At 54.6% G+C, this 9117-nt stretch overlaps 1 protein-coding gene across 5 annotated transcripts; it reads right to left on the bottom strand.

The window, feature by feature from the left end:
* Nucleotides 1–1090: 1090 nt before the first annotated feature.
* On the bottom strand, nucleotides 1091–8640 carry GMPPA (GDP-mannose pyrophosphorylase A). 5 transcript variants are annotated; one of them, XM_019638290.1, is made up of 14 exons: nucleotides 8540–8640; nucleotides 7604–7664; nucleotides 7417–7514; nucleotides 6309–6412; nucleotides 5857–6043; nucleotides 5450–5509; nucleotides 3821–3951; nucleotides 3173–3187; nucleotides 2679–2859; nucleotides 2468–2565; nucleotides 2255–2321; nucleotides 1950–2042; nucleotides 1661–1829; nucleotides 1091–1363 (listed from the first exon to the last, which is right to left on the bottom strand). In XM_019638290.1, the coding sequence occupies exons 2-14, from the start codon at nucleotides 7641–7643 to the stop codon at nucleotides 1263–1265; spliced, it is 1344 nt and encodes a 447-aa protein (XP_019493835.1). In that variant the 5' UTR covers nucleotides 7644–7664; nucleotides 8540–8640; the 3' UTR covers nucleotides 1091–1262. The 5 variants fall into 5 exon arrangements, with proteins under 5 accessions (XP_019493835.1, XP_019493834.1, XP_019493836.1 ...); XM_019638289.1 differs by having other exon boundaries at nucleotides 8402–8613; XM_019638291.1 differs by having other exon boundaries at nucleotides 7604–7659; nucleotides 8402–8613.
* Between the last annotated feature and the right edge of the window lie 477 nt (nucleotides 8641–9117).

Raw genomic sequence — 9117 nt, 5'->3', positions numbered from 1 at the left:
AGCAGGTGAGAGGTCAGGGCTGCTAAAACCTGGGCATTTCAGGCTCTCACGCAGCCTGCAGGGAGATCATATCTAGCCCAATCCCCGTGTCACCCTCAGCCCAGCTCCTGAGCAAGAGCATCTTCCTAACGGCCCAGCTAAAGAAGCTATGAAATCCTGGGCTCTGTCCCAGACCCTGGTGCTGATAACAAGACCCGGCACCCTGCCGCCTGCCACCCCTGCCTGCTGCCAGGACCCCCTCCTCCCTGCCACCCACGCCCTGCCCCCCCATTCTCTTCGGGTAATTAGATTCCTCTCAATTAGCAGATTACGATCATTACCAGCTCATCTGGCAACTAAGCTCCGCACCCACAGCTGGGGAAAAGGGGGGGGTGGCACCAAGAGGGGCACGTGGGGGTCATGGGAGAGCATGAGATGCTGGGTTTCTCGCGGGCTTCCGGAATGTAGGGACTGGGCCCTCCCGAAGGGCAAAGCCGGGGTGGTGGGAGGTGGCCAGGTGTCCTCCCCTCCCAGGTCAGCGCTGCCGACTGTGATTACAGACCCACCCTGCCTGCCAGGGGAGTAGCAGACAGATACCAGGTCTCTGGTGGGCTAGGGAGAAACCCCCAACCCGCCAAAAGCTGGGCTAGGAGCGGATGTAGCTGGCAACGCATGCAGTGGGCGGGGCTGAGGCTCAGCAAGAACCAAGGACAGCAGGTGCTGGGTCATCAAACCTCGGGCCTGTGCTCCCAGTCCCTGTGCCTGCCACCTCGCTGCCCAACTGAAATCCTTCACCCTTCCCTTCTGAAGCATTCCACTCCGGGGCCTGAGTCAGGCCCAGTGAAGAGGAACAGGGAGGCAGGCGGGCGGGCGGGCAGGCAGCATCAGGGTAGGGGTGAAGGCGGGGCCGGCAGGCTGGGAGCCTTGAGGGCCTTCCTCTGGAGCAGTGCGAGGCTGAGGCAGTGGGAAGGGGAGATTTACCAGAGCTCCAGATTCATTATTCATGAGCCCGCAGCGACGACTCCAATTTAAATGCTAATGTGGGGGGGCCTGACTCAGCTGCCCCCCTTCTACCCCCACCCCCAGCCCAGGCACAAACAGGAGTCCGTGCTGGCTCCAAGGTTCACGGGGTTTATTAGGGAGTGAGCGGAGAGGGAGAGGCCCAGAGTCCTGTGCCCACCCACGTTGCTCTGGACATGTAGAGGTCCTGCCTGGCTTCCTCAGGTCCATTCTAGACAGAGGCTGGAGGGGTCAGGCTTGGGGGGGCCTTCTGACAGCTCCCCTCACAGGATGATCTGGTTGGTAAAGCTTCGGCTCAGCTCCTTGTGTGGCAGAACAATTGAGTTCAGGATGAGCACCTCAGCAGGGATCCGGACTCGGCAGCCTGCAGCGTGGACAAGGGCACCAGGGGAGGCCATGGGAGGCGTCAGGAGCTTGGGGCCACTGCCATCGGGAAGCATCCTTACCTGCCCATCTGTGCTCTGGCCCCATGCCCCCAGTGACTCACACGGCCTGGCACACAGCAGGCACTTGGTAAATGTTTGCTAAAGGTGCGCGCGCACACACACACACACACACACACTCTCTCTCTCTCTCTCTTGAGCATGCACAATTGCTCCCCATAGAGCCCACCCGTCACCTGTGGAGGTTTCTCAGCCCCGCATCCCCTGGGAAGCCATACCTAGGATGGTGATGGCAGGCAGCAGCTTCCCATCCTTGAAGAGGCTCTCACTGTCCATGTGGGCTCGGGGGTCGTTGGGATTGGGGTCATTGGGGGTACCCTCCACACGGGCCCAGCGCCCTACAGTGCTCCCCCAGCCCACGATGCTGTGCAGGACACACGTGTGCTCCTGCCAAAAAGGACGGTGGGAGGTGGTGGTGAAAAGGGGCCAGATGCAGAGCCCATGGGGTCCACCCCTCCCCTCAGCCTCTTGGGGCCCAGGCCCTGCTGCGTGTGCCCAGGTGCTTACCTGAAGCGTGGCTCCATGGAGGACAATGCTCTCTCGGAGCCGCACACCCTCGCCCACAGTCACACCCTCCCCAATGGAAACGTTGGGGCCCAGCTGTGGAACAGAGCACATACCATAAGTCCTGGAGGGGCTTGGAGGACCCCAAACCCAATCCCCTCTAGAACAGATAAGGGGGATGGGAACTGCAGGCCACAAAACAGGCTGTTACAAAGCAGAGACCAGCACTCCCAGCTTAGGAGGTATCCAAACTGCCCCACCCATCCTGACAGCCACCTTCTTTCTCCCTGGGCTGGGCTGCCACTTACCACAGCTGATGGGGCCACCTTAGCCGTTGGGTGGATGTATACATTTCCTAGAAGCAGAAGAGAGGACCTGGGGACAAATACCCGAAACCATATCTGGTTCAGGGAGTGCAGGGATTGAGCTTTTACTTCTGCATGTGAGGTCAGGAGTCATGGCTCTGAGGGCAGAGGGGGCTGGGGTCGGGCAGAGGTGATGAATTGGGGCGGGGTGCGTACCTCGGATCCGTGGCCCCCCCTGGTAGTGCTTGGCCAGGCGTTCTGGGTGAGTGAGCTGGTACTGTCCCAGATAGAGGCGGGAGGCATAGAGAGCTGAGCTGGGGGCCACAAAGTGGAGCAGGAACTCAGGGGCCAGCCGGGCCTGTACCCACTGCTTTGAAGTCCCAACCCCTAGGCAACCCAGCCACCCCATCAGAGGCCCCTCCCATACCCTGCAGACTTGATCTGGCTCCAGATACCATCTGTGAGGTGCACGTAGATCTGGCCCTGCCCAGCCAGGGCTGAGAACACATCTTGCTCCAGGCGGATGGTGCCTGCCCCCCGCCACAGGCCTGAAGAGTCCTCCCTGGCAGAGGAAGGGATGCTGACGACAGTACCCTAGCTGAACCCAACTGCAGGGCCAACACAGTCTCTCAGGAATGGGAATCAGGGGACCCCACCACCTTGCAAGGTCTGGTCAGATTCTCTCCAAAGGGATGCTTGCATCCCAGGAAGCTCTCCCACTGCTCACACACATCGCCCCCTCATGCTCCCAGCTGGGGTGCTATCCCAGGGAAACCCTAGGCCTAGACCTGCTGCCTATCCTGCCTCATCTCTAGAGAGAGGGACAAGACTTGGCTTCCCCCAATTTCCCATCCTCCTCCCCATCCACACCTGCAGTCACCCTCCCTCTCACTGGATGGAATGAAACACAGACAGACTCACCCCAGAGGAAGGCAGCTGGTGAGGGCAGAGACAGTCACAGAAAGAGAGGGAGAGAGAGATGGTAGAGATGCCAGCTCAGCAGAAACAGAGGCCAGGAGAGATGGAGAGAGAAGCAGAGAGATGGGTGGGTGTAAGAAGATGGCTACGAGTGAATGAGGCGTGAGAGGGAATGAAGTCAGGGGAGCCATAGAAGGGCACAGTTCCTAGGCCTAGGAGGACCACCCTGGGATTGTGACTTGTTGCAGGCAGGGCTCTGGGATGCTATGCTCCAAGGGGAGCCTCCTCAGCCTGAGTGAGTGAGTGAGTGAGAGAGAGAGAGTGAGAGTGTGTGTGTGTGTGTGTCTGCATCCAAGCACGTGTGCGCCCAAGTGTGTGTTACCGTCTGTTCTGAAAGACATCTCTGGGACACTCAGGGCTTAAAGAGAAATGGACCAGAAGGGAAGTGGGCAGGCAGTGACAGGAGGAACTGGGATGGATAAGGAAGAGGGACAGAATGAGGTTAGAAGGGGAGGGACTGGGGAGGCTTGGCTGGAGATGACACGTGGAAGGGGGAAGGTGAGCAAGTTGAGGAGGAGACAGCAGAGACCGGGGGTAGGGGGCTGTAACTGGGGGTACTTGGGGGTTATAGGACCATGGGGCCAGCCTCACAGTTGCCCATCCTGCTGATTACGCTGGAAGACATCCCGAAGGGGCTTCAGGGCTTCTGGGGAGAAGAGGTAGATGCCGCAGTTGATGATGTCACTAACGAAAGTGCTGGGTTTCTCCACATAGTGCAGGACCTGAAGACAGAGTGTGCTGGGGTCAACAGAGGAGGGGTCACAGTCACCATCCCCTAAGACCCTCTCATCTGCAGGTTCTCCCTGCTGCCATTGCAGTGTCTTCCTAAAATGCAGAGTGCATCTTGCCACCGCCCTTCAACTTCACCTTCAAGATAAGCTTGAACTACATGCCTTCTTCCCAATCCTCCCCACCTCCCAGTGCTCCTAGAACACAACTCCGTGCCATTGCATGCCTGTGCCTGGAATGCCCTTCATCTGGAAAACTCAGCTTTCAAAACCCGGTTGACATTGTCGCTCCCTCTCTAAGCACACGCTTGTCTGCCCCCGAGTTAACTCCTCAGCTCTAGGCACTCCCTGTCTTCTGGCCACACATCACCCATGGTGCCTGTGTCACCTAAAATGGTTGTTTTTTTTACTATCTCCCACTACACTGAGGGTTCCTGAGAGGCAGGGATTATGTCTTTCTGGCTCTGTTTCTTACACCTAGCTAGTGCTATGTCTAACTCTGTGTGTGTGTGTTCATATGTATTTTTTTTTTAAAGATTTTATTGGGGGAGGGGAACAGCATTGGGGAATCAGGGAAGGGGAACAGACAAGCTGATGTCCTTTTTTTTTTTGTTCTTCAGTCTAGTTGTGGAGAACATCACTTCACTGGCCCATGTTGGTATTATTGCGCTCTTCTTGGGTGAGGCAGTCGCTCCCCAGCCATTGGACGGCTGCTCACGGCGGCTCACGGCAGCACACTAAAGCACATGCCAGCTGCCAGCCAGCTCCACTGCAGCCTACACTGTCGCCAGCGACTCACGGCAGCCCAGCTCCAGGTCGAGCTGTTGTTCACCATCTTAGCTGTAGAGGGCGCAGCGTCACTGGCCCTCATGTGGGATCCGAACCGGGGCCCTGCTGCTCAGAGCTGGCGTCCCAAGCCAACTCTTAAGTACTCGGCCGGCCCTGTTCGTATGTATTTTTAATACTAAAGCTTGGACAAATAAAAGGGTGTGTGAAAGTCAGTTAGGCTCCGGGGCAGGGAGTTTCAGAGACAGGGGCAGAGATCATCTGCCTTGCCAATTATGTTCCCACTTCCATAATTCTGGAGGTACTATGTAATTTCCTGCCTCCATGCCTTTGCACATATTGTTCCCTTTATCTGCAATGCTTTCCTATCTCCATCTTGACATACTTAACTCAACTCAGACCTCACCTCCTCCAGGGATCCCTCCCCACCCTCACCCTCACCCAGGGAGGTTGTGTTGGGCCCCTTTTGTGTTGCCATAGCACCCCGTGCATATGTCTACTGGAGCACTGCACCCATGGAAATTAACTGTTACCTCTTCACCGATCTTTCTTAAAGGCACAGAAGAGAAAAAAACTGAGGGTGTGCCCACCTGTTTGCTAAGACTGGGGCCCACCCCATAGCGTTTCAGCATTCTCTAGGAGCTGAGGGATGGGAGAATGATGATGCACAGATTAGGCACCCAGCCAGCCCCTTCTCTGTTCTCACCTCGTGTGTCTGTGGATTCTCTACGATGCAGCCGTAGTTGAGGGATTGTGTCCTGTTAGCCTGAAAGACAGACACATCGTGACCTGCCTGCTTCAGGGCAGCAAGGCCTGTTTTCTTCTTCTTGCTTTCCCTCCCCTATGGCACCTGGCATGCAGCTCCACCACTGACAAGCCTTCAGCTGGGGTGAGAACTGACAGCTGCCCTCCCCCTCCCTACTTCTGAGCAGCCAAAGGGCTCAGGGTCTCCACCACCGCCTCCATTACTGCTGGGATTTCTGGTACCTCTCCCACCTAAGGCCTGCTCCCACTCCAGCTGCCTGGGCTGGCCCTGCTTTCCCAACACCCTGCATTTCAGGAACCTCTCTGGATCACGCCCTCAACACCCTCCAACCTTCCGGGGCCCCTCACCGTGGTGCCCAGGAGCAAGAAAGGGTGAGGTTGGTATCTGTGAGCAGCCAACATGGCGCTCAAGGGGAAGTCAGAGCAGACGTCAGCATTGAGCACGAAGAAGGCTTCAGGGCCCCCAGCCAGGATCTGGTCCCGGAAGTGGTAGAGACCACCTCCTGTGCCCAGAGGGGCAAATTCCTGCAGATACCTGTCCCCAGAGAACCCAGAGCCAGCTCAGTGAGATCAGTGGAGAAGGCTGCCATGAGCCTGGGCACCTGACCCCTCCTTTTCCCAGAATATGTCTGCCCAAAGAAACTCAACATATTCAGGGTTTCAGGGATGACCAAATAAAAATCCTCCTAGTGTGTGAGGGTGACGTCTGGCAGATACTGACTCAACCCACTCCTGAGAACTCAAGATGCCTGGGCACCACTCCCCTTCACCCATGTACCATATGTGCACAAACATCTGACCTGACCGGAAGGTTAAACTCTTGCTGGGTGGCTTCTAGGAACCGGGTAAGAGGCTCATCAGGTTGGTAGAAGCCAATGAGCAGAATCTCCTGCATCCCAGGGACCTGAGGACAAGGGAAGAAGTTAGGAGAAAAAAATACATCTAACAGGAGAGAATGACGGGAGAAATCCCTGGTACTGGCCCAGAGTCCAGACACCAGACTTTCAGTCTCAGCTGTGGTGCTCTGGACACGACGCTGGCCTGACTTCTCCTGGGGACAATGAGGAAGTCAGAGTAAGTCTCAATCCCTGATCTTTCAATCTTTTATTATTCTATTATTCCCCCCGCACCCCTACCTCTGAAGTAGGGCTCACCCTAGGAAAGGTTGTGCCTACCAAGTTGCATTAAACGATAATCCATTCATTGCCCCCCAAATTTGTCATCTGTCAATCTGAGCTTGAGATCAATGTGAGGTAAGGATACCATTTATCAAGTGCCTACATTGTACTAGATATTTTACAAACATCATCTCTAAGCTTTGCCACCTCCACAAAGTAGGACTAATCACCCCCACTTTACAATTAAGGAAACTAAGGGTGAGAAATTTACCCCGTTTTTTTTGTTTGTTTTTTTTTAGCTGAGCCATCCTGCCACCTGTTGGCAGCTCAGCTCGGGCCGGACTCGAACCGCTGGAAAGGGTGAGAAATTTGCTCAGTTCCTTATAGCAGGCAGAGACCGGACTCAAATCAAAACCTTGCCTTATCCCAATACCTAGAGCAATAAAGGAATTAGCTCCAAAATGAGCAAGGGTAGTAAGATTCCATTCTTTATCATTAAGGTTTCCCATGCTACCGCTTTAAGCTGTCTCTAAGATTCCTGCCTAATCTCACATTGCAGGCTTTTAAAAACAGTTGTGAATTCTGACCAAGAAGAGGCCAGATGAGAGGCTAGATTAGAGGAAGCCCTGCCCAGCTTCTGGGGGGGGGGGGGGCTTTCACATTGTCATTTGTAAATGCTGGTCCCTGGAGTTCTGCCTGGTGGGAAGAGGTCGTGATTGGAATAGGAGGAAATATGGCATGAAAGAGACGAGCAGGAAGCGAGGTGGAAGAAGGGAGCCTATAGAGTTACCTGGGCACAGGCCTCAATGTGATGCTGGATCATAGGGACCCCTGCCACGGGAAACAGGGGTTTGGGCACCTCAAAAGACAAAGGCCTGAAGCGAGTCCCTAGGAGAGGACAGAGAAGCACGTTTCAGCTTTCTGCCTCCTTCTGCCCCCCCCCCCCAACCACTCCACTCATTCCCCTGGCTCCTCACCCTTTTGAGGGCCTCCAATCAGGATCACAGCTTTAAGCATGATGACGAATAGCTACCTAAACTTCAAATCCCAAAAGAGATGTCAGGCTCAGATATCATACTCCAACCCAGGAACCCCACTCATACCGCAACCAAACCCCAAATAGCAACACTGAGTCCTCTCTCTCCCAGGATGTAAATCCAAGTTTTAGTATAGTCCCTCTCTGGGCACAATACTTCATAAATCCTACACATCTCAAATCCCAACCCAGATTCCAGTCGGCCTTCAAACCCCACAGTGATTCCTCCCAAATTCTGAAATCTATGCTCTGCAATTTGATCCCTAACAAACTTCCCTCTGGCCACAAACTCAGCAAACTAAGAAACTCAGCAATAGACCTTCTCACACCCCAAACCTCAAAAAAACAAAACCCCCAAACCCACCAATTCCCAATTGTTTATCCTCACTCTAGATGTTAATCCTTGTATCCCAATAGTGAACTCTGATTACTAAACCTCAAATCCTAAATAAGCCCCAAATATTTAACTACAATCCTAAGTGAATTTCAAGTATTAAACACTAATCTACATTTGACAAATCCAAACCCTAGCAAAAACTCTATATGCTGAACCTGAATCCTAAAACTAACCCCTAGGTGATGAACCCTAAATCAAAAGACAGGTTCCTTTGGCATCCCAAATACTGAATCTACCAACCCCCTGAGTCCCAATACTAACGACAAGTGCTGAATCTCTGAATTCAGAGGACTGATTGCTGACTCTAAATCTCACAGCTGATTCTGTCTAATAAACCCTAACCTCGCGTATCCAGGAGTTGTGGAACCAGCACAGCACCGAAGGTGCGGAGAGCCAGCCGGGACCTCCAAGCCGCCCTCCGTTTAGGGGCCGTCCGCTGCCCTCTACCCCTTTCGCCACCCCTCCATCAGATCCTTTTACCACTAGCCCCTTATATTCCAGCTCTGCCGCCCGCTACTGCTTGCTCCTTCCGTGCACGTGTCTTCTCGCAACTCGCGAGAGCGTCGCAAAGTCTGCCGGGAAGTGTAGTTCTTAAGCTCCTTTCCCCCTTCTGAGAGGAGAAAGGTGGGACTTATGGGAGAACACGGGGCGTGGCCAAGGCACCGAGGGGGCGGAGCTAAATGAAAAGAAGGGTGGGGCCTGAGAAACAAGCCGGAACCCAGATTAGGACCGGGAGCTGTCTGGGAATGGGCCCAAGGGTGGCAGCCAAAGTAGAGAACAAAGTCACAGGGAAAAGAGGGCGTGAGGTCGTCCTTGAGACGGGCGTGGCCAGCGTGCAAACCCTCCACGAGAGGGTGAGGCTTGAGGTATACAAAAGAAGAGAAGGCGGAGTCATTGACGCCCCTGCCCATCCTTCTGGGAAGTGAAGGAGCTTTCTCCCGTGAGAGAAGCCTATCTCAGACTTACTGTCTGTAAAGTGAGGTACTGGACTAGGCGCTCTCCAAACTTCCCTCTGACCCCGACATGCTGTGACCTTGATGTGTGGGTCTGGAAGAGTG

The sequence above is a fragment of the Hipposideros armiger genome, unplaced genomic scaffold (genome assembly GCF_001890085.2).
Source record: "Hipposideros armiger isolate ML-2016 unplaced genomic scaffold, ASM189008v1 scaffold_38, whole genome shotgun sequence".
Classification (NCBI taxonomy): domain Eukaryota; kingdom Metazoa; phylum Chordata; class Mammalia; order Chiroptera; family Hipposideridae; genus Hipposideros; species Hipposideros armiger.
This window is presented reverse-complemented; position numbering and strand designations above follow the sequence as displayed.